Below are 22,948 nucleotides of genomic sequence, written 5' to 3' on the forward strand. Positions count from 1 at the left end.
CGTGCATCTAAGGATACATTTGGTACATTCCATATTATCTCTGTTTTTGGTGCTTGTTTCTGCAAAGTAAGTCACCATGGGCCCCAAGAAAGCTTCTAGTGCCAACCCTTCGCGAAAAAAGGTGCTAATGACTATTGAAATGAAGAAAGAAATAATTGCAAAGTACGAAAGTGGAGTGCGTGTGTCGGAGCTGGCCAGGTTGCATAGTAAACCCCAATCGACCATCCCTACTATAGTGACGGCAATCAAGGAAAACGGCAATCAAGAAAGGTGTTCTTGCAAAAGGTGCAACTGTGATTACAAAACAGCGACCGCAAGTGTTAGATGTTGAGAGACTGTTATTAGTGTGGATAAATGAAAAACAGATAGCAGGAGATAGCATCTCTCAAGCGATCATTTGTGAAAAGGCTAGGCAGTTGCATGACGATTTGGTAAAGAAATTGCCTGCAACTAGTGGTGATGTGAGTGAATTTAAGGCCAGCAAAGGATTGGTTTGAAAGATTTAAGAATCATAGTGGCATACTTAATGTGATTAGGCATGGTGAGGCTGCCAGTTCGGACCAAAAAGCAGCTGAAAAATATGTGAAGGACTTCAAGGATTACATAGTGAAGAATTTAAACCTGAACAAGTGTTTAATTGCGACGAAACAGGCCTGTTTTGGAAGAAAATGCCAAGCAGGACCTACATTACTCAGGAGGAAAAGGCACTTCCAGGACATAAGCCTATGAAAGACAGGCTTACTCTGTTGATGTGTCCCAATGCTAGTGGTGATTGCAAAGTGAAGCCTTTATTGGTGTATCACTCTGAAACTCCCAGAGTGTTCAGGAAAAACAATGTCCTCAAGGCTAATTTGTGTGTGCTGTGGAGGGCAAACAGTAAGGCATGGGTCACTAGGGACTTTTTCTATGACTGGTTACCCCATGCATTTGCCCCCACTGTGAAAAATTACCTAATTGAAAAGAAATTAGTCCTTAAGTACCTCCTGGTATTAGACAATGCTCCTGGTCATCGTTCAGACATGGCAGGGCGACTTTCTGCGGACATGAGCTTCATTAAGGTCAAGTTTTTGCCTCCTAATACCACTCCTCTCCTGCAGCCAATGGACCAGCAGGTCATTTCCAACTTCAAGAAACTGTACACAAAAGCTATGTTTTAAAAGTGCTTTATAGTGACCACAGAAACTCAACTGACTCTAAAAGAGTTTTGGAAGGATCACTTTAATATCCTCAATTATATAAACCTTATAGGTAAAACTTGGGAGGGAGTGACTAAGAGGACCTTGAACTCTGCTTGGAAAAAAAACTGTGGCCAGAATGTGTAGACAAAAGGGATTTTGAGGCTAACCCTGAGAAGTGTATGCCAGTTGAGGAATCCATTGTGGCATTGGGGAAGTCCTTGGGGTTGGAGGTTAGTGGGGAGGATGTGGAAGAGTTGGAGGAGGAGGACAATGACGAACTAACCCCTGATGAGCTGCTAGATCATCTTCAACAGCAAGAGGCCAGACCTGAGGAAACTGCTTCGAAGGAGGGGATAGAAAAATTGAGGAAGTTGCCTACCTCAAAGATTAAGGAAATGTGTGCAATGTGGGTTAAAGTGCAAACCTTTTTTGATGAAAATCACTAACACAGCTACTGCAAGCCGTGTTGGCAACCTGTACAATGACAACGTTGTGAACCACTTTAGGAAAGTCGTAAAGGAACGAGAGGTACAGGCCTCTATGGACAGATATGTGTGACATTAGTCCAGTGACTCTCAAGCTGGTCCTAGTGGCATTAAAAGAAGAAGGGAAGTAACCCCGGAAAAGAACTTGCTACCTCAAGTCTGAATGGAATGGGATTCCCCTTCTAAACAGTAACAACTTCGACACTCTCCCCTCCTCCCATCCCATCAATCATCACCAGATCTTCATTAAAGGTAAGGGTCAATTATTCTATTATTATTATTCTATTGTTATTGTTGTTATTGTAATTATTCTATTGCATTAAACTTAATATTTCATGTGGTAAAATTTTTTTTCATACTTTTGGGTGTCTTGCACAGATTAATTTGATGTCCATTATTTCTTATGGGGTAAATTGATTCACTTTTCAATATTTTCAGTATTCGATAAGCCCTCAGGAATGAATTAATATCGAATACCGGGGATCCACTGTATAATGTGAGAGTGGGGTAGCCAGATGGGGGTTACATACCTACCTACCTTACGACTTACCTTGCACCCTATATTAAGACCATTAAGACTACAAATATTTTAATGTAAGTAATGAATGTACTGTATATGCATTTTATCGCTCTAGGGCACTTTAACCCTTTCAGGGTCGACAGGCCCTCTCAGAGACGTTCTCAGGGTCACCCAAATTTAAAAAAAAAAAAATATTTTTTCTTAAGAAAAGATAGAGAATCTTTTCCCAATCATAATGACACCAAAAGTATGAAATTTGATGGAAAATTCACAGAATTATGCTCTCGCGAAGTTAGCGGTCTTGACGATGTTTACGCATCGGCAATTTTGCCCACTTTGAGCCCTATTTTTGGCCAATTCCAGAGTACTTGTCGACAAAAATCTTAACTATTTCGCTAGAACTCCATTTTTTTTATCGAATGAGTACAAGAAACCACCCATTTACCGATTTCAACTATCCAATACAGTGGTCAGAATTTAGCATTTTTGCCAATTTCCCACAAATTTCAAAAGATGCCAATTTCCGAATAGGGTCCAGAATAAACAAGAAAGACATTCCTGGCACTAAAATAACATTTCCTCTGTTCATTAGTCACGTCTCAAGGCCCCTCTTACATTCTTTTGCTTTCCACTTTGAATTTTTAGTCTCACAAAAAAATAGAAGATTTACTGTTATGCAGACTACTGCATTAGTGTATAAATGGTATAAATAATATCAGCGCACTTGTGAGTGAAAGAATATTAGACTCACCAGTTGACGTGTATTGAACGCATAGCATGACTTGTTTACTTTTGAACTTTGGTAAAAATCGAACATTTCTGCTACTTTGAGCTCAATTTCAAGGTACTTTTCTTTGTAAAACCAGTCAAAATCATCTCAATTTATGTAATATGTCTTCCATTCTATAAAATGAGACCAGGAAAACTAGAATACAACAATAAATACCATACGAAAATACAGTGCAAAGTCGCTGTTTTAATCCAAAAACAAAGTTTTTTTTTCTCATTACGCACTGTGTGCTGCAGGGTTTTTTTTATACTGCGCACACTTACCACATAGACCCATTCTTTCATATGTAGGCCTACCAGCTTTCTCTCACTAGATTTGAGGGCGCTAGAATTTAGGCGTACTAGTACGTCAAAAACCCTGGTGCGTAAGCCATACTAGTACGGCTGAAACCCTGAAAGGGTTAACCCTTTCAGGGTCCAAGGCCCAAATCTGAAGTGGTGCCCCAGTGTCCAAGAATTTTCAAAAAAAAAAATTTGTTATTTTTTTCTTATGAAATGGTAAAGAATCTTTTTGTGAAGGTAATAAAACAAAAAGTACGAAATTTGATGGAAAATTGATGAAATTATGCTCTCGCGAATTTTGATGTGTCAGCGATATTTACGAATCGGCGATTTTGCCGACTTTGACTCCCCTTTTAGGCCAATTACATTATTCCAGTAAACCAAATTCTTAGCTATTTCACTAGTATTACTTCTATTCTATCGATTGAGCACAAGAAATCAGCAAGTCAACTGTTTCAACTACAAATTAAAGTGATCGGCAATTGTTAATTTGGCTAATTTAACACAAAGTTCAAAATATTCCAATTTCAAAATAGGGTCCAGAATAAACAATGTAGGTATTCCTGGAACTAAACTAACATTTCCTCTGTTCATTAGTTATGTTTTGAGGCTTTACAAATAAATTCCATTTTGATTTTTTATTCACATAATGAATTTTTATTCACACCAAAAAATTGAAGATTTACTGTTATGCAATACTGTAATAATTGTATAAATATCATCACCATATTTGTGAATGCATATTAGACCCACCAGCTGGTGTGTATTAGACGTGTGAGGTCGTTTGTTTACTCTTGAATATCGGCAAAAATTTAACATTTCTGCTACTTTGAGCTCAGTTTCAAGCCATTTCCAGTGCTAAAACCAATCAAAATCATCTCTATTTCTGTAATATGTCTTCCATTCTATCAATTGAGACCAAGAAATCGCAAATACAACTATAAAAAACATATGAAAAAACACTGCAAAGTCGCTGTTTTAATAGAAAAATCACGATTTCAGTTTTTTCTCTCATTATACATAGTGTGCTGCAGGATCTGTTTTATGTGGTGCACACATACCACATAGATGTATTCTCTCATATCTAGGCCCAAATGTACCACTCACAGTTTATCAGAGTGAGCTGAGCTCATGACGTAGATCTACGGTTTGGACCCTGAACGTAAAGCCGTAGATCTACGGGACGGACCCTGAAAGGGTTAAATACCTAGTATATAATGTAATGTTCACTCGAGGAGAAACAAAGTCAGATTGACTCACGATGGCTGCGTGGGGAGGCATGCAGGCAGGCAGACAGATCTGGCATGCAGGATGAAACACGGGGCACAGTGCGAAACTTGGGACAAAATTTAGGAAAAAAAAAAAATGGTTCTAAACTTGAAGCGTAAGATACTCAGGGTGTACGAAACTCGAGGTTCCACTGTACTGTGAACTTTTCCAGGTGTTGTGAATTGTTCTTGTTAAGGAATTCCCTAAAAATTTTATACCAAACACCAATTTTCATAATTTGATACAAAAAAAATTCATATTATGTGACAAAATAATACGTATATGCATGTAGACTGTATTACCAAGTGCCATTCTGTTTCGTAAATAATTCTGATTTCCTAAGGATGTAAATCATCCACCAAACAAATTTGTGATCTGCAGGATTAAGAAAAAAAAATCATACCACCCCACTGTTTGTTGTACTAGGGGATTCTTGGGATTATATCTAGCTGAAAAAGCACCCAATAAACGGAAAAATCACGGGTTCCTACCCATGATCCATTAACTGAGAATACGTCCATCATCCTGTGTTGGCATGCTGTATTTTCGGTAGCCGCAACTCCAAGCTCCGGTGCTGCAGTAGCCCACACGCCCCAGCTTGACCTAACCTTGTTTACAAGCCACTAATTAGCCAGACAGCTCATAGTTTGTGTCTCAGCTATTTTTCACATATTAAGCTGTAACTACGCAGTAGCAGCTAATAAAAAAAAAAAAAAGACCGCTGCTCACTAAAAGTGATGCAAGTGTTGGGCATGTGTCAGTATTAGCTCTAGGATGATACTCATTTCAGAAACATGAGTGGTAATCAAGTGGTAGAGCAGAGGTGTGCTTATAAAAACCAAATCATGGACTGGTGTTGCTAAACTCCAGCTTAACATGTGGTATTGAACAAACGACAATACAACACTGTACTTACCCCTGACAAGGAGAAAATAGTTGTTTAATGTGCAGTGGCTTCTCCATCTCGCAAATCTAATATTTTAACATTACAAAGTCTTCTTTTCCAATGTCTACTCTTTTGCATTACTTGTAATCAACAGCAAGCAAGCATTAAGGCTTAATTCCCAATATGCAACCTCCAAATTTTGTGACCACATTCACTTTCCCCACAGCAAGTGCTTACTAGCTGCATGGCCACCATCAAAAGACTGGTTAAACTGAAACCAGCTGACACTGCAGAAACCAGTGTGGGTTTGTATAGGATCCTCTGCAGGGAATGCAATGACATATACACCGGGAAAACAGCAAGGACCACAGATCAATATGCTGAGGAACATACTGGTCAGAGCTTTAGAATTTCCAGTACTCTAGCCAAAATAATTCTGTACAACCAAAATACTACCATAAGGCAACATAAATATGGAGAAGCACTGTAAAAGACAGCAGGTCCATGCTAGGCAGATCCTTTTCAAATTCCTACCTTATCAAGCACGTAGTACACAGCCCCACCCACCCATTTCTGGCAAGTGACCTCTACCTGTCTTTCTGAGCTGCATGACATCTCCCTGCTATACATACTGTATTTGTAGATATGTCTATACTAAGACTGAGAAAGCCACAAGTGGTGAAGTCTTCCTCAATAAATATCATGATTATGCATATGTCTTATTCCCTCAATCTGAGGGTATTAACCCTTAAACTGTCCAAACATAGATCTACGTTCACCTGCGTGGCGCTCCAAATAGTATTTTGAAAAATAAAAATAATAGTTTTTTTTTTTTTGCTTTTAACCCTTAACCCTTTGACTGTCGCGGCCGTATATATACGTCTTACGAGGTACCGTGTTTGACGTATATATACTCATAAATTCTAGTGGATTCAAATCAAGCAGGAGAAAGCTGGTAGGCCCACATGTGAGAGAATGGGTCTGTGTGGTCAGTGTGCACCATATAAAAAAAATCCTGGAGCACGCAGTGCATAATGAGAAAAAAAAAACTCCGACCGTTTTTTTTTAATTAAAATGCCGACTTTGTGGTCTATTTTCGTATAGTATTTATGGTTGTATTCTCGTTTTCTTGGTCTCATTTGATAGAATGGAAAACATATTATAGAAATAGAGGTGATTTTGATTGATTTTACTATAAAAAGAACCTAGAAATGAAGCTCAAAGTAAGGGAAATGTTTGATTTTTGCCAATGTTCAAAGGTAAACAAATGATGCCATTGTCCAATAAATGTCCAACTAGCCATTCTAATATGCAGTCATGAATGGGTTGATGTTATTTATACAATTATTACAGTATTGCAGTAGTCTGCATAATAGTAAGTCTTCTATTTTTTGTTTGAATAAAAATTCAAAATAGAAAGCAAGAGTAATATTAGAGGGGCCTGGAGACATGACTGATGAGCAAAGAAAATGTTATTTTAGAGCCAGGAATGTCTGCATTGTTCATTCTGGACCTTATTTTGAAATTGTCATATTTTTTAATTTTCGTGAAATTGGCCAAATTGCAAATTTCTGACCACATTATTAGGTAGTTGAAATCTGTAAATGGGCAGTTTCGTGTACTCAATCGATAGAAAAAATGGAGTTCTTAAGAAATAGCTATGAGTTTGGGCGACTGGAATAATGGAATTAGCTGAAAATAGGGCTCAAAGTGGGCGAAATCGCCGATTTGTAAACAGCGCCGAGGTTGCTAACTTCGCGAGAGCATAATTCCGTCAGTTTTCCATCAAATTTCGTTTTTTTGGTGTCATTACAACCGGGAAAAGATTCTCTATCATTTCACAAGAAAAAAAATTTTTTTTGTTTTTTTAAATTTTGCGACACCAGGAGACGCCTCAGGATTGGGGGTTGCGACAGTCAAAGGGTTAAACTGTCCAAGCAGATCTATGTTCATATGCGTAGTGCTCCTAAAGTAGATCTACGTTTTTTTTACATATTTTCAAATATAACAAAAACAAAAAAAAGTAGATCAAAGTTTTTTTACACGTTTTCAAATGTAAAAAAACAAAAAGAAGATCTACGTTTTTTACATACTTTGAAATGTTGAAAAAACGTATATCTACGTTTGGACAGTTTAAGGGTTAAATTAAAGAGGGCTATTTTCTGTGTGGTATAAGAAAAAAAAAATTTTTTTAGGACCAGTACTTACCGAGATATAAGACTGTGAAGTTGGCTCTGGATGCTCACCTGACAGCAACATCCAGTCCTGCTGCTTGCAGAAGTGTTGCCGATTTACCTTTTTTTCTTGTTATTTTAATTTATATAATTTTTATGTTCTGATAATAACAATTTATAATAGTTCTTGTGATTTCATTGTAAATCTTTGTTCTGACACTAATATTATGTACTGAAATAGAACTCAAATTGTAGCAATCACACTGACAGGTGAACATTTTCACCTGCCCTGGTCATTTACTATTGTCTAGAAATATATACAAAGTATTTATAGGTCCCAGCAATGTTTTAGACAGCTGGAGTATGAAACTCCTTGAATGGTGTTATGACAAGGGTCAGATAAGTGACATTTGATCAATGTGCCTTGCTGGAGGGAACCTTGCCTTTATATGTTTTTACTCTTGCACACAAACATGTCTTTTTATGTCTGTCAGTCTATCTGTCTGCCTGTCTTATCTGTACTTATATCTGTCTGTCTGCCTAGCTCTGCTTATCTATCTTTCTGTCTTGTGTGTGTGCCTGGAGTATAATATGAACTCCTTGAATAATGGTGTTATGACAAGCGTCAGATAGCAAGTGACATTTAATGAGTGTGCGCTGCTGGAGGGGAAACCTTGCCTTTATATGTTTTTACTCTTGCACACAAACATGTCTCTGTACGTCTGTCTATCAGTCTATCTGTACATCTATCTGTTTGTATCTGTACAGCTGTCTATCTAGCTCTGTTTATCTGTGTCTAGTTCTGCTTATCTGTCTCAGGGAGCAGCTAGTAAACCTGTTGGTTTGTGGTGTATGGGCCGCTCCCTGATTGCTGAGCAAGTGACACTACTATTATCTGCATCATGTTTATTTATGTCTCATATCTATGTAGGTAGTAGGTTGGTAGACAGCAACCGCCCAGGGATGTACTACCGTCCTGCCAAGTGAGTGTAAAACGAAAGCCTGTAATTGTTTTACATGATGGTAGGATTGCTGGTGTCCATTTTTCTGTCTCATAAACATGCAAGGTTTCAGGTACGTCTTGCTACTTCTACTTACACTTAGGTCACACTACACATACATGTTTTTTTTTTTTTTTCAACAAGTCGGCCGTCTCCCACCGAGGCAGGGTGACCCAAAAAAGAAAGAAAATCCCCAAAAAGAAAATGCTTTCATCATCATTCAACACTTTCACCACACTCACACATTATCACTGCTTTTGCAGAGGTGCTCAAAATACAACAGCTTAGAAGCATATACGTATAAAGATACACAACATATCCCTCCAAACTGCCAATATCCCAAACCCCTCCTTTAAAGTGCAGGCATTGTACTTCCTATTTCCAGGACTCAAGTCCGACTATATGAAAATAACCGGTTTCCCTGAATCCCTTCACTAAATATTACCCTACTCACACTCCAACAGATCGTCAGGTCCCAAGTATCATTCGTCTCCATTCACTCCTATCTAACACGCTCATGCATGCTTGCTGGAAGTCCAAGCCCCTTGCCCACAAAACCTCCTTTACCCCCTCTTTCCAACCCTTTCGAGGACGACCCCTACCCCTCCTTCCTTCCCCTATAGATTTATATGCTTTCCATGTCATTCTACTTTGATCAATTCTCTCTAAATGACCAAACCACCTCAACAACCCCTCTTCTGCCCTCTGACTAATGCTTTCATTAATTAACTCCACACCTTCTCCTAATTTCCACACTCTGAATTTTCTGCATAATATTTACACCACACATTGCCCTTAGACAGGACATCTCCACTGCCTCCAACCGTCTCCTCGCTGCTACATTTACCACCCAAGCTTCACATCCATATAAGAGTGTTGGTACTACTATACTTTCATACATTCCCTTCTTTGCCTCCATAGATAACGTTTTTTGACTCCACATATACCTCAACGCACCACTCACCTTTTTTCCCTCATCAATTCTATGATTAACCTCATCCTTTATAAATCCGTCCGCCGACACGTCAACTCCCAAGTACAGTAGACCCCCGGTTAACGACATTTTTTCACTCCAGAAGTATGTTCAGGTGCCAGTACTGACCGAATTTGTTCCCATAAGGAATACTGTGAAGTAGATTCGTCCATTTCAGACCCCCACACATACACGTACAAACGCACTTACATAAATACACTTACATAATTGGTCGCATTCGGAGGTGATCGTTATGCGGGGGTCCACTGTATCTGAAAACATTCACTTCTTCCATACTCCTCCTCCCCAATTTGATATCAAATTTTTCTTTATCTAAATCATTTGATACCCTCATCACCTTACTCTTTTCTATGTTCACTTTCAACTTTCTACCTTTACACACATTCTCAAATTCATCCACTAACCTTTGCAATTTTTCTTTAGAATCTCCCATAAGCACAGTATCATCAGCAAAAAGTAACTGTCAGTTCCCATTTTGAATTTGATTCCCCATAATTTAATCCCACCCCTCTCCCGAACACCCTAGCATTTACTTCTTTTACAACCCCATCTATAAATATATTAAACAACCATGGTGACATTACACATCCCTGTCTAAGACCTACTTTTACCGGGAAGTATTCTCCCTCTCTTCTACATACCCTAACCTGAGCCTCACTATCCTCATAAAAGCTCTTTACAGCATTTAGTAACTTACCACCTATTCCATATACTTGCAACATCTGCCACATTGCTCCTCTATCCACTCTATCATATGCCTTTTCTAAATCCATAAATGCAATAAAAACTTCCCTACCTTTATCTAAATACTGTTCACATATATGCTTCAATGTAAACACTTGATCTACACATCCCCTACCCACTCTGAAGCCTCCCTGCTCATCCACAATCCTACATTCTGTCTTACCTCTAATTCTTTCAATTATAACCCTACCGTATACTTTTCCTGGTATACTCAGTAAAATTATTCCTCTATAATTTTTACAATCTCTTTTGTCCCCCTTCCCTTTACATAAAGGGACTATACATGCTCTCTGCCAATCCCTAGGTACCTTCCCCTCTTTCATACATTTATTAAACAAAAGTACCAACCACTCCAACACTATATCCCCCCCCTGCTTTTAACATTTCTGTCATGATCCCATCAGTTCCAGCTGCTTTACCCCCTTTCATTCTACGTAATGCCTCACGTACCTCCACCACACTTACATTCTGCTCTTCTTCACTCCTAAAAGATGGTATACCTCCCTGGCCAGTGCATGAAATTACCGCCTCCCTTTCTTCCTCAACATTTAAAAGTTCCTCAAAATATTCTCGCCATCTACCTAATACCTCCCTCTCCCCATCTACTAACTCCCCTACTCTGTTTTTAACATACATGTACAAGCCTATATATACACACCCCTCTGGGTTTTCTTCTATTTTCTTACTAGTTCTTGTTTTTGTTTATTTTCTCTTACCTCCATGGGGAAGTGGAACAGAATTCTAAAATGCCGTGAGCAAGGGGCTAGTAACCTCTTCTCCTGTATATAATACTAAATGTAAAAGGAGAAACTTTCGTTTTTCCTTTTGGGCCACCCCGCCTCGGTGGGATACGGCCGGGGTGTTGAAAGAAAGAAAAGATCTATGAGCACTGTATAGCAATTGGCCTGGAATTTTTGGGTTATCCTAGGTAATTTACATTATGTATAATTGTATTTATGAGTGCATGTGAGAGACAGATATACAAATAGACAGTGATCTAGACAGATAGAGATATAGACATATAGACAGATACAGATACAGATATAGACAGATACAGACAGACAGCCAAAGCCAGCCAGCTAGCCAGCCAATACATAAGAACATACAAAAGAAGGAGCACTGCAGCAGGCCTACTGGCCCATGCAGAGCAGGTCCATGTCACCCCCCAGCTTAGACCAATGACCCACCTAGTCAGGTCACATCCACTGAAAGGAGGAGCATGGCATCTGACCCAGTAGCACAAGCTAGTCAGTTCCAATTCACACCCACCCACACCCATTCATGCATTTATCTAACCTATTTTTACTTTCTCTTAAAATGTGAGTGTTAAAATGACGTGACATCAGTGAATCACTGGTGCTTGCCATGCTATTTCCTCTAGCTGGTGCTCAGTTGAACTGGTGCTCCCACAAGGTACTAAGTGGTCCCCAATTTTTTTCATAGTGCGCACACTGAGTGCACAGACCCATTCTTTCATGTCTAGTCGACTCAGGCCTATTGCACCAAATCTGAAGGAATGAAAAATATAACAAACGTTGATCTACGTTTGGAGCCCACTGCACATAAACATATACCTATGTGTGGACAGTTTAAGGGTTAATGCATCTGTACTTGTATGTTTCTCATATTGTTGCTCTACCTCTTTCTTCACTGCTGCTTATCTGTTTCTAATTCTTCATATCATTTTTCTATTGGCTTCTGTTCTGCTGCTTTTTTTTTTTTATCCTTTCCATGTTTTGGTACCTCTTATCTTGTCACTCTACAATTGTAGTTAAACCATTGACTCTCCTTACCATGTTCACTTATTCCCACCCAGAGTAGGACTTTCTCCTCTGCCTCCTGGTACTTTTCCTGACACTGGACCACATTCAGGAGTTCCCTTATCCATGTGTATCAGTGGTGGAAGCAGGTACTGTGTGGTGGTGGTGCCACTTCTTTATCAATTAATAGACTGCCTTGATTTCATACTGGCTGTATTATACTGTGATAATTTTTTTCCTACTCGGAAACTCTACTCATTTTTTTTTTTTTTTACATTTGCCCTTAGTCATTCTGCCAATGGCCACCAGAAACATTTCCCCCCCAGACCAGTCAGTCACTTGTAATTTGTTCCTTTTTAAAACTGTTTTTCCAATTTAAATGTAGCAGCATATCTGACAGTTGTTTTTTTTAAAGAAACAGTTACAAGTTTCATTGTATTTATTAACTTGAAAATGATGTCCCATGAAATTCATAAAGTCTCAAACAGAATGCATCTGCCCATGTTAAACATCTATGTACCTCAGGGATAGTTTAGATTACTATCTCACATTTCAATTACCTGAATTACGTAGTGCCATAGAGGTCAGAAATATGTGAATGAATGTGATGAAACCTGTCACAGCAGACATGACAAACTTAAAATTTCTCTATTCAGTGCAGTACATTAAAATGTCACTGTCAGTCTGATAGTCGTTTACACAGATCAGTGAAGAGAGATTCAGTTTAAAGTAGAAAAAAAAATAAAGTAATGTATTTTGGTTATAACAATGCTAAACATGAAAATACAATCTTAACACAAAAGTATAATAAACAGTTTAGAGACAACATGAAGAATGCAGAAGTGATATAAGGATAGAATATATGGAGAGTAAAAAAAGATGAAGAGAATGGTGAGAGAGTGCAAAATGAGAGCAAATGATAAGAGTGGGAGAGGCACTGTCAAAAAACTTTTGCCGAAAATAAGAAAAAAGTTTTGGAGCGAGATAAGCAAGTTAAGAAAACCTAGGGAATGCATGGATTTGTCAGTTAAAAACAGAGTAGGGGAATTTGTTGATGGGGAACTGAAGGTATTGGGTAGGTGGCGGGAATATGTTGAGGAACCTTTAAATGTCGATGAAGAAAGGGAGGCAGAAATCCCATGCATTTGCCAGGGAGGTATAACATCTTTTAGGAGTGAAGAAGACGATGTGAGTGTGGGGGAGATGCACGAGGCATTATGTAGAATGAAAGGGGAAAAAGCAGCTGGAACTGACAGGATCATGACAGAAATGTTAAAAGCAGGGGAGGATAGTGTTAGAGTGGCTGGTGTTGTTGTTTAATAAATGTATGAAAGAGGGGAAGGTACCCAGGGACTGGCAGATAGCATGCATAGCTCCTTTATATAAAGGGAAGGGGGACAAGAGAGACTGTAAAAATTATAGGAGAATAAGTTTACTGAGTATACCAGGTAAAGTATACGGTAGGATTATTAATGAAAGAATTAGAGGTAAGACAGAGGGTAGGATTCCAGGTGAGCATGGAGGCTTTAAAGTGGGTAGGGGATGTGTAGAGCAAGTGTTTACATTGAAGCATATATGTGAACAGTATTTAGATAGAGGTAGGGAAGTTTTCACTACATTTATGGATTTATTAAAGGCATATGATAGAGTGGATAGGGGAGCAATGTGGCAGATGTTGTAAGTATATGGAATAGGCAGTAAGGTACTAAATGCTGTAAAGAGTTTTTATGAGGATAGTGAGGCTCAGGTTAGGGTGTGTAGGAGAGAGGGAGATTACTTCCAGGTAAAAGTAGGTCTTAGACAGGGATGTGTAATGTCACTATGGTTGTTTAGTGAATTTATAGATGGGGTTGTAAAAGAAATAAATGCTAGGGTGTTGTAGAGAGGGGTAGGATTATAATTTGGCAAATCGAATATGAAATGGGAGTTGACACAGTTACTTTCTGCTGATAATACTGTGCTTTTGGGAGATTCTAAAGAAAAGTTGTAAAGGTTAGTGGGATTTTCAGAGGGTGTGTAAAGGTAGAAAGTTGAAAGTGAACACAGATAAGAGTAAGGTGATGAGGGTATCAAACGATTTGGATAAAGAAAAATTGGATATCACATTGGAGAGAGGGAGTATGGAAGAAGTGAATGTCTTCAGATATCTAGGAGTTGATTTGTCAGTGGATGGGTTTATGAAAGATGAGGTTAACAATAGAACTGATGAAGGAAAAAAAGTGACTGGTGCATTGAGGTATCTGTGGAGACAAAAAATGTTATCCATGGAGGCAAAGAAGGGAATGTACAAAAGTATAGTGGTACCAACACTTTTATATGGGTGTGAAGCTTGGGTTGTAAATGCTGCGGCAAGGAGGCAGCTGGAGGCGGTGGAGCTGTCCTGTCTAAGGGCAATGTGTGGTGTAAATATTATGCAGAGAATTCGGAGTGTGGAAATTAGGAGGTGGTGTGGAGTTACTAAAAGTATTAGTCAGAGGGCTGAAGAGGGGTTGTTGACGTGGTTTGGTTATTTAGAAAGAATGGAACAAAGTAGAATGGCTTGGAGAGAGTATAGATCTGTAGCAGAAGGTAGGTGGGGAAGGGGTCATCCTTGAAAATGTTGGAGGGAGGGGGTTTAAGAAAGTTTTGTGGGCGAGGGGCTTGGACTTCCGGCAAGCATGTGATAGCGTGTTAGATAGGAGTGAATGAAGACGAATGGTTTTTGGGGTTCAGGAAAACCGGTTAGCCGGACTTCAGTCCTGGAAATGGAAAGTACAATCCCTGCACTTTAACCCTTTGAGGGTCCAGGCCATAGATCTACATTTTGTCCACAGGGTTCAAGCTGTAGATCTACGCCGTGATCTCAGCTCGCTCAGATAAGCTGTGATTGGTAAATTTAGGCCTAGATATGAGAGAATGCATCTATGTAGTAAGTGTGCACCATATAAAGAAAATCCCAAAGCACGCAGTGCATAATGAGAAAAAAGAAAACTGCGACTGTGTTTTTGGACTGAAACAGTGACTTTGTGTTGTATTTTCCTATGGTTTTTAGGGTTGTATTTGCGGTTTGATAAAATGGGAGATATATTACAGAAATAGAGATGATTTTGATTGCTTTAAGTACAGAAAATAGCTAGTAATTGAGATCAAAATAGCGGAAATGTTTAATTTTTGCCAATTTTCGAGATTAAACAAATCACGTGTCCAATACACATCAACTGGTGGGTCTAATATACATTTACAAATGCACTGATATTGTTTATACAGTTATGACAATATTGCATAAGAGTAATTCATCTATTTTTTGGTGTGAATATAAATTCTATTTTTTTTTTTTGAACACATCGGCCGATTCCCACCAAGGTAGGGTGGCCTGAAAAAGAAAAACTTTCATCATTCACTCCATCACTGTCTTGCCAGAAGGGTACTTTACACTACAGTTATAAAACTGCAACATTAACATCCCTCCTTCAAAGTGTAGACACTGTACTTCCCATCTCCAGGACTCAAGTCCGGCCTGCCAGTTTCCCTGAATCCCTTCATAAATGTTGCTTTGCTCACACTCCAACAGCACATCATGTATTAAAAACCATTTGTCTCCATTCACTCCTATCAAACACACTCATGCATGCTTGCTGTAAGTCCAAGCCCCTCACACACAAAACCTCCTTTACCCCCTCCCTCCAACCCTTCTTAGGCCGACTCCTACCCTGCCTTTCCTTCACTACAGATTTATACTCTCGAAGTCATTCTGTTTTGTTCCATTCTCTATACATGTCTGAGCCACCTCAACAACCCCTCGTCAGCCCTCTGGATAACTGTTGTTAGGTAAGACACATATGCAACAGTTAGACAACTTTATTCCGAAATGTTTCGCCTACACAGTAGGCTTCTTCAGTCGAATACGTTTCGGAATAAAGTTGTCTAACTGTTGCATATGTGTCTTACCTAACAACCTGTCGGTATTGTATACCATTTTGATGTTCATCTCTGGATAACTGTTTTGGTAATCCCACACCTTCTCCTAATTTCCAAACTACGAATTCTCTGCATCATTTTCATACCACACATTGCCCTCAGACATGACATCTCCACTGCCTCCAGCCTCCTCCTCATTGCAACATTCATCATCCATGCTTCACATACCCATACAAGTGTTAGTACAACTATACTCTCATACATTCCCCTCCTTGCTTTCATGGACAAAGTTCTTTGTCTCCACAGACTCCTAAGTGCACCACTCACCCTTTTCCTCTCATCAATTCTATGATTCACCTCATCCTTCATAGACCCATCTGCTGACACATCCACTCCTAAATATCTGAATACATTCACCTCCTCCATACTCTCTCCCTCCAATCTGATATCCAATCTTTTGTCACCTAATCTTTTTCTTATCCTCCTCACCTTACGCTTTCCTATATTCACTTTTAATTTTCTTCTTTTACATACCCTACCAAATTCATCCACCAAATTCTTTATGTAAATAAAAAAATCAAAATGGAATTCATCTGTAAAGCCTGGAAACATAACTAATAAACAGAGGGAATGTTATTTTACTGCCAGGAATGCCTGCATTGTTTATTCTGGACCCTGTTTTGATATTAGAATATTTTGAACTTTGTGTGAAACTAGCCAAATTACCAATTTCTGATCACTTTACTGGCTAGTTGAAATAGTCGATTGGGCAGTTTCTCATGCTCAATTGATAAAGTAGAAGTAATACTATCAAAAAAGCCAGGAATTTGGTCGACTGGAATAATGTAATTAGCCTAAAATAAAAGTCAAAGTGGGCAAAACGCCAATGCATAAATATCACTGACACAGTAAAATTCGCGATGGTGTAATTTTGTCAATTTTCCACCAAATTTTGTACTTTTTGTTTTTATTACCTTCAAAAGATTCTCTACCATTTCATAAGAAAAATTTTTTTTTTTTTTTTGAAATTTATTGGACCCTGTGGACAATGTGTAGATTTACGGCTTAGACCCTTAACCCTTTGACTGTCGCAGGCCCCTTTCTGAAACTGTCATTCTATGACGATAAATTTAAAAAAAAAAAAATTCCTATGAAATGATAGAATCTTTTCCCGATGGTAATGACACCAAAAGTTCCAAATTTGGTCGAAAACTCACGGAGTTACGCTCCTGCGAAGTTAGCAGTCTCGGCGACATATGCGTATCGGCGATTTCGCCGACTTTGAGCCCTGTTTTCAGCCAATTCCGTTGTTCCAGTTGACCAAACTCATAGCTATTTCTTTAGAACTCCATTTTATCTATCAGCTGAGTACAAGAAACTGCCCATTTACCAATTTGAACTACCCAATATAGTGGTCAGAAATTGGCAATTTGGCCAATTTCACACAAATTAAAAAAGATGCCAATTTCAAAATAGGGTCCAGAATAAACAAGGTAGACATTCTTGGCACTAAAATAACATATCTTCTGTTCATTAGTCACATCTCTAGGCCCTTCTTATATTATTATTGCTTTCTATTTTGATTTTTTATTCATACAAAAAAATAAAAAATTTACTGTTATGCAGACTACTGCATTATTGTAAAAATGTTATAAATAACATCAGTGCACTTGTGAAAGAATATTAGACTCCCCAGTTGATGTGTATTGGACGTGTGGTGTGATTTGTTTACTCCTGAACATTGGTAAAAATCGAACATTTCCGCTACTTTGAGCTCAGTTTCAAGGTTGTTTTCACAGTCAAAGTAATGAAAATCATCTCTATTTCTGTAATATGTTTTCTATTTTATCACCTACGACCATGAAAACGCGAATACAACGATAAATACTATATGAAAATACACCTCAAAGTCGGCGTTTTAATCCAAAAAAAAAAACGATCAGTTTTTTTTTTCTCATTACGCACTGTGTGCTGCAGGATTTTTTTTATGTGGTGCACACTGACCACACAGACCCATTCTCTCACATGTGGGCCTACCAGCTTTCTCCTGCTTGATTTGAAGCCGCTAGAATTATTGAGTATATATACGTCAGAAACAGTGGCACGTAAGACGTATTTATACGGCGTAAACAGTCAAAGGGTTAAAGGAGGGGTTTAGGATATTGGCAGTTTGTAGGGAATTCTAAATTGTCATATCTGAGCATCTCTGGAAAGACAGTGATTATGTATAAGTGATGGTGAAAATGTTGAATGATGATGAAATTATTTTTTTCTTTTTTTTCTGGAGTCACCCTGCCTTGGTGGGAAATGACCAATGTGTTAAAAAAAAAAAAAATTAAGAAAATGCATTTATTGGGACTGTTTCACTCAGGGAAGAGCTTTCTTCTTCTTTCTTTCAATGCACCAACCGTATCCCACCGAGGCGTGGTGGCCCAAAAGGAAAAACAAAATTTTCTCCTTTTACATTTAGTAATATATATAGGAGAAGGGGTTACTAGCCCCTTGCTCCTGGCATTTTAGTCACCTCCTACGACACGCATGGCTTACAGAGGAAGAATTCTGTTCCATTTCCCCGTAGAGAAAATTTGGTGGTAGCTGCCACAACCTAGCCAGTACGACTTTATAAAACTAAAACCTGAGCAAGACAGTTTCAATGAGAGCTTGTTCCATATGCTCTCCGTGCCCACACCTGTTGGCACTACACTTGTACATCCTGTAGCACTCGCACTAGTTAATGGCTCACACACACATGGAGACAGCAACTGAAGGCAGAATATTGAATATTTTCACCTCACACTAAGGCTGTCTATTGAATGGGATCTTTTGTTGTCCCTGTGTGTGATCATTTGTGCAGTGTATAAACAATGTTTGGAAAACTGCCAGCTGGACAAATGAACAAAGCAATGTCTAGCTATGAGCAACTGAAGAAACAGAATGCAGGTTTCACTGCTAGAAGTTTTGATCAGTAAGATGCATGTGCAACAGTTGGGTATCTTTATTACTGAAATGTTTTGCTTATGTAGTAGGCTTCTAATGTCAAATACCAATGAGAATAAATTGGAAGCAGCAAGAGAAGTGGTGAGGTAATGATGGTATAATCAGTCCATCAGCCTTGGAGAAAGTTTTTAGGTGGTTAGTCCCTTAACCTGGAGAAAAGTTCAGGTCTATAGTCTGAAACAATGTGAAGCAAAAGCATAAGAATGGAGTCTTGTATATTGCCAAAGGTGAGGTGTAGAAGATCTTGAAGGCATTGCAGTACTGCAGCAAACCTACTGGCCCATGTTAAGCAGGTCTCTCTTGAATCCAACCCTTCTCACTCATAAATAATGGTTAAGCAATTAAGCTATAGAAGATGTTCTCTGTACCAAGATACTGTTGTGTTGCTGTCTGACAAGTATGCTGAAAATAGTATATAATACTGCAAGTTGATGAGTAAGAGACATACGTATGCAACAGTTGGGCATCTTTATTATTAAAATGATTTGGAAAGAATCTGTTTAATATGGTCCAGTAGCCATGCTGCATACTCCTCAATTTTTGCTGTCTTGTTACTACTAGTGAACCCTGCCTCCTGCAATGTTTTTGAGATCTTCCACGCCTCACCTTCGGCAGTATATACGACTCCATTCTTACAATTCAGCTTCACACTGTTCCAGACAATGGACCTACACTTTTCTCCAGGCTGAGGGACTGATCACCTCAAAACTATTTCTCCAAGATTGATGAGCTGATTATATCATCTTTATCTCACTACTATTCCTGCTGCCTCCAATTATCCTCCTCCTCCGTATTTGACTGAAGAAGCCTACTGTGTAGGTTCTTGAGATCTGCTCAAGACACATTCCATTAAGAAAAGGAAAGAGAAGATGTAAACTAGAAAGAGAGAGACGCTCCCTATACAGAAGGCAAAGAGTCACAGAGCTGCTGAGAGAGGCCAATATATCTGAAATACGAAGGGAGGCACTAGTCAATGAAATTGCAAATATCGAACTTAGGCTGAAGGAATCTTACAGGAGACAAGAATCACAGGAAGAACTAAAAGCCATAAAGGAAATTAAAAAAAAAAAAAAAAAAAAAATTCTTCTCTTATGCCAAATCTAAGGGAAAAACAACATTCAGTATTGGGCCCCTGATTAGGCAGGATAGGACATACACAGATGACAGCCAAGAAATGAGTGAGATGCTAAACTCCCAATATGACTCGGTGTTCAGCGAGCTGCTGCCCAGACTACGGGTCGACAATCCAAATGAATTCTTTATGAACAAAATCCAAAATTTGGTCATCTCAAAAATCTTGGATATTATCCTAACTCCACAAGACTTTGAAAAGGCAATAAATGACATACCTATACACTCTGCCCCAGGCCCAGACTCATGGAACTCCATGTTCATCAAGAATTGCAAGAAGCCCCTATTGCGTGCCTTCAGCATTCTATGGAGAGGGAGCATGGACAGGGGTCATCCCACACTCACTAAAAACAACAGACATAGCCCCACTCCACAAAGGTGGCAGTAAAGCAATTACAAAGAACTACAGACCGATAGCACTAACATCCCATATCATAAAAATCTTTGAGAGGGTTCTAAGAAGCAAGATCACCAACCACCTAGATACCCATCAATTACACAACCCAGGGCAACACGGGTTTAGAGCATGTCACTTCTGCCAGTCCCAGCTACTGGATCACTATGACAAGGTCCTGTATGCTTTAGAGAATAAACAAAATACAGATGTAGTATACACAGACTTTGCAAAAGCCTTTGACAAGTGTGCCCATGGTGTAATAGCACACAAAATGCATGATAAAGGAATAACAGGAAAAGTTGGATCTATAACTTCCTGACAAAACAGAACACAAAGAGTAATAGTAAACAGATTTAAAGTCCCAGGCAGCCATGGTAAAAAGCTCTGTTCCACAAAGCACAGTACTTGCTCCCATTCTATTTCTTATCCGCATTTCTGACACAGAGATGTAAGCCATAGCTTCGTGTCCTCCTCTACGGATGACACCTCAATTACCATGGCAGTGACTTCCATCGAAGACACCGCAAGACTCCAAGCGGACATCAACCAAATCTTCAAATGGGCCACTCAAAATAATATGAAGTTCAACGAGGAGAAATTTCAACTACTCAGATATGGGAAACTTGAGGAAATTAAAAATGTATCAGGGTATACGACAAATTCTAACCATGCAATAGAGTGAAAAAGTAATGTGAAGGACTTGGGAGTGATAATGTCAGAGGATCTCGCCTTCAAAGACCACAACAATGTATCTACCGCATCTGCAAGGAAAATGATAGGATGGATAATGAGAACCTTCAAAACTAGGGATGCCAAGTCTATGATGATTCTCCTCAAATCACTTGTGCTGTCTAGGCTGGAATGCTGCTGTACACTAATGGCCCCCTTCAAGGCTGGCGACATTGCAGACCTGGAGAGTGTACAAAGAACTTTCACAGCACACATAAGTATGATAAGGCACCTAAATTGCTGGGGATGGTTTAAAGTCCTTGAACTGTATTCCCTGGAACACAAGCGAGAGATACACGATAATATACACTTGGAATGTCCTGGAGGGATTGGCACCAAACTTGCATACGAAAATCACTCCTTATGAAAGCAAAAGACTAGGCAGGAACTGTAACATTCCCTCAATGAAAAGCAGGGGCGCCACGAGTACAATGAGAGACAAACACAACAAGTGCCCGGGGCCCAAGACTGTTCAACTGCCTCCCAGCATACATAAGGGGGTAATACCAACAGACCCCTGGTTGTCTTTAACCCTTTGATTGTTTTGGTCGTATATATATATATACATCTTACGCGCCACCGTTTCGGACGTATTAATATGCATAAATTGTAGCGGCATTGATAAGTATGAAAGTGGAGTGCGTGTCTCCGAGCTGGCCAAGTTTCAAATCAAGCAGGATCGTCTGTTGCTGCTGAAAGCTGGTAGGCCCACATGTGAGAGAATGGGTCTGTATGGTCAGCGTGCACCACATAAAAAAAATCCTGCAGCACGCAGTGCATAAGGAGAGAAAAAAACTGACCTTTTTTTTTTTGGATTAAAAAGCCGACTTTAAGGTGTATTTTCGTATAGTATTTATCATTGTATTCTCGTTTTCATGGTCTCACGTGATAAAATGGAAAACATATTACAGAAACAGAGATGATTTTGATTAGTTTCGCAATGAAAATGACCTTGAAATTGAGCTCAAACTAGTGGAAATGTTCAATTTTTACCAATGTTCAGGAGTAAGCAAATCACACCACACGTCTAATACACATCAACTGGGGAGTCTAATATTCTTTCACTAGTGCACTGATATTATTTATACCATTTTTACAATAATGCAGTAGTCTGCATAACAGTAAATTTTGTAGTTTTTGTATGAATAAAAAATCAAAATAGGAAGCAATAGTAATATAAGAGGGGCCTAGATTATTATTATAATCATGGGGGAGCGCTAAACCCGTAGGATTATACAACAAAGGGGCCTAGAGACGTGAGTAATGAACAGAGAATATGTTATTTTAGCGGCAAGAATGTCTACATTGTTTATTCTGGACCCTATTTTGAATTTGGCATCTTTTTTAATTTGCGAGAAATTGGCCAAATTGCCAATTTCTGACCACTTTATTGGGTAATTTAAATCTGTAAATGGGCGGTTTCTTGTACTCAACTGATAGAAAAATGGAGTTCTAAAGAAATAGCTAGGAGTTTGGTCAACTGGAACAACGGAATTGGCCAAAAACTGGGCTCAAAGTCGGCGAAATCACTGGTGCGTGTATGTCACAGACCGCTAACTTCGCGGGAGTGTAATTCCGTGAGTTTTCAACCAAATTTCGTACTTTTGGTGTCATTACCATCAGGAAAAGATTCTCTATCATTTCGTAAGAAAAATCATTTTTTTTTGTTCCCAAAAATTTTGCGACATAGAATGACAGTTTCAGAAAGGGGCTTG

At 39.0% G+C, this 22,948-nt stretch overlaps 1 protein-coding gene across 7 annotated transcripts in view; it reads right to left on the reverse strand.

The window, feature by feature from the left end:
- Positions 1 to 22,948, reverse strand: part of LOC128685489 (uncharacterized) — a 254,154-nt gene that overhangs the window by 130,731 nt on the left and 100,475 nt on the right. For 6 of the 7 annotated variants that reach the window (XM_053772051.2, XM_053772049.2, XM_053772050.2 and 3 more), the window contains one exon: positions 5,015 to 5,131. The exons of the other annotated variant lie outside the window; for it this stretch is intronic. In XM_053772051.2, coding sequence (XP_053628026.2) covers positions 5,015 to 5,131 — 117 coding nt within the window. The remainder of the gene's footprint in view (positions 1 to 5,014; positions 5,132 to 22,948) is intronic. 7 annotated transcript variants of the gene reach the window in all.

This window comes from Cherax quadricarinatus, chromosome 8 (genome assembly GCF_038502225.1).
Source record: "Cherax quadricarinatus isolate ZL_2023a chromosome 8, ASM3850222v1, whole genome shotgun sequence".
In the NCBI taxonomy this organism is placed as follows: domain Eukaryota; kingdom Metazoa; phylum Arthropoda; class Malacostraca; order Decapoda; family Parastacidae; genus Cherax; species Cherax quadricarinatus.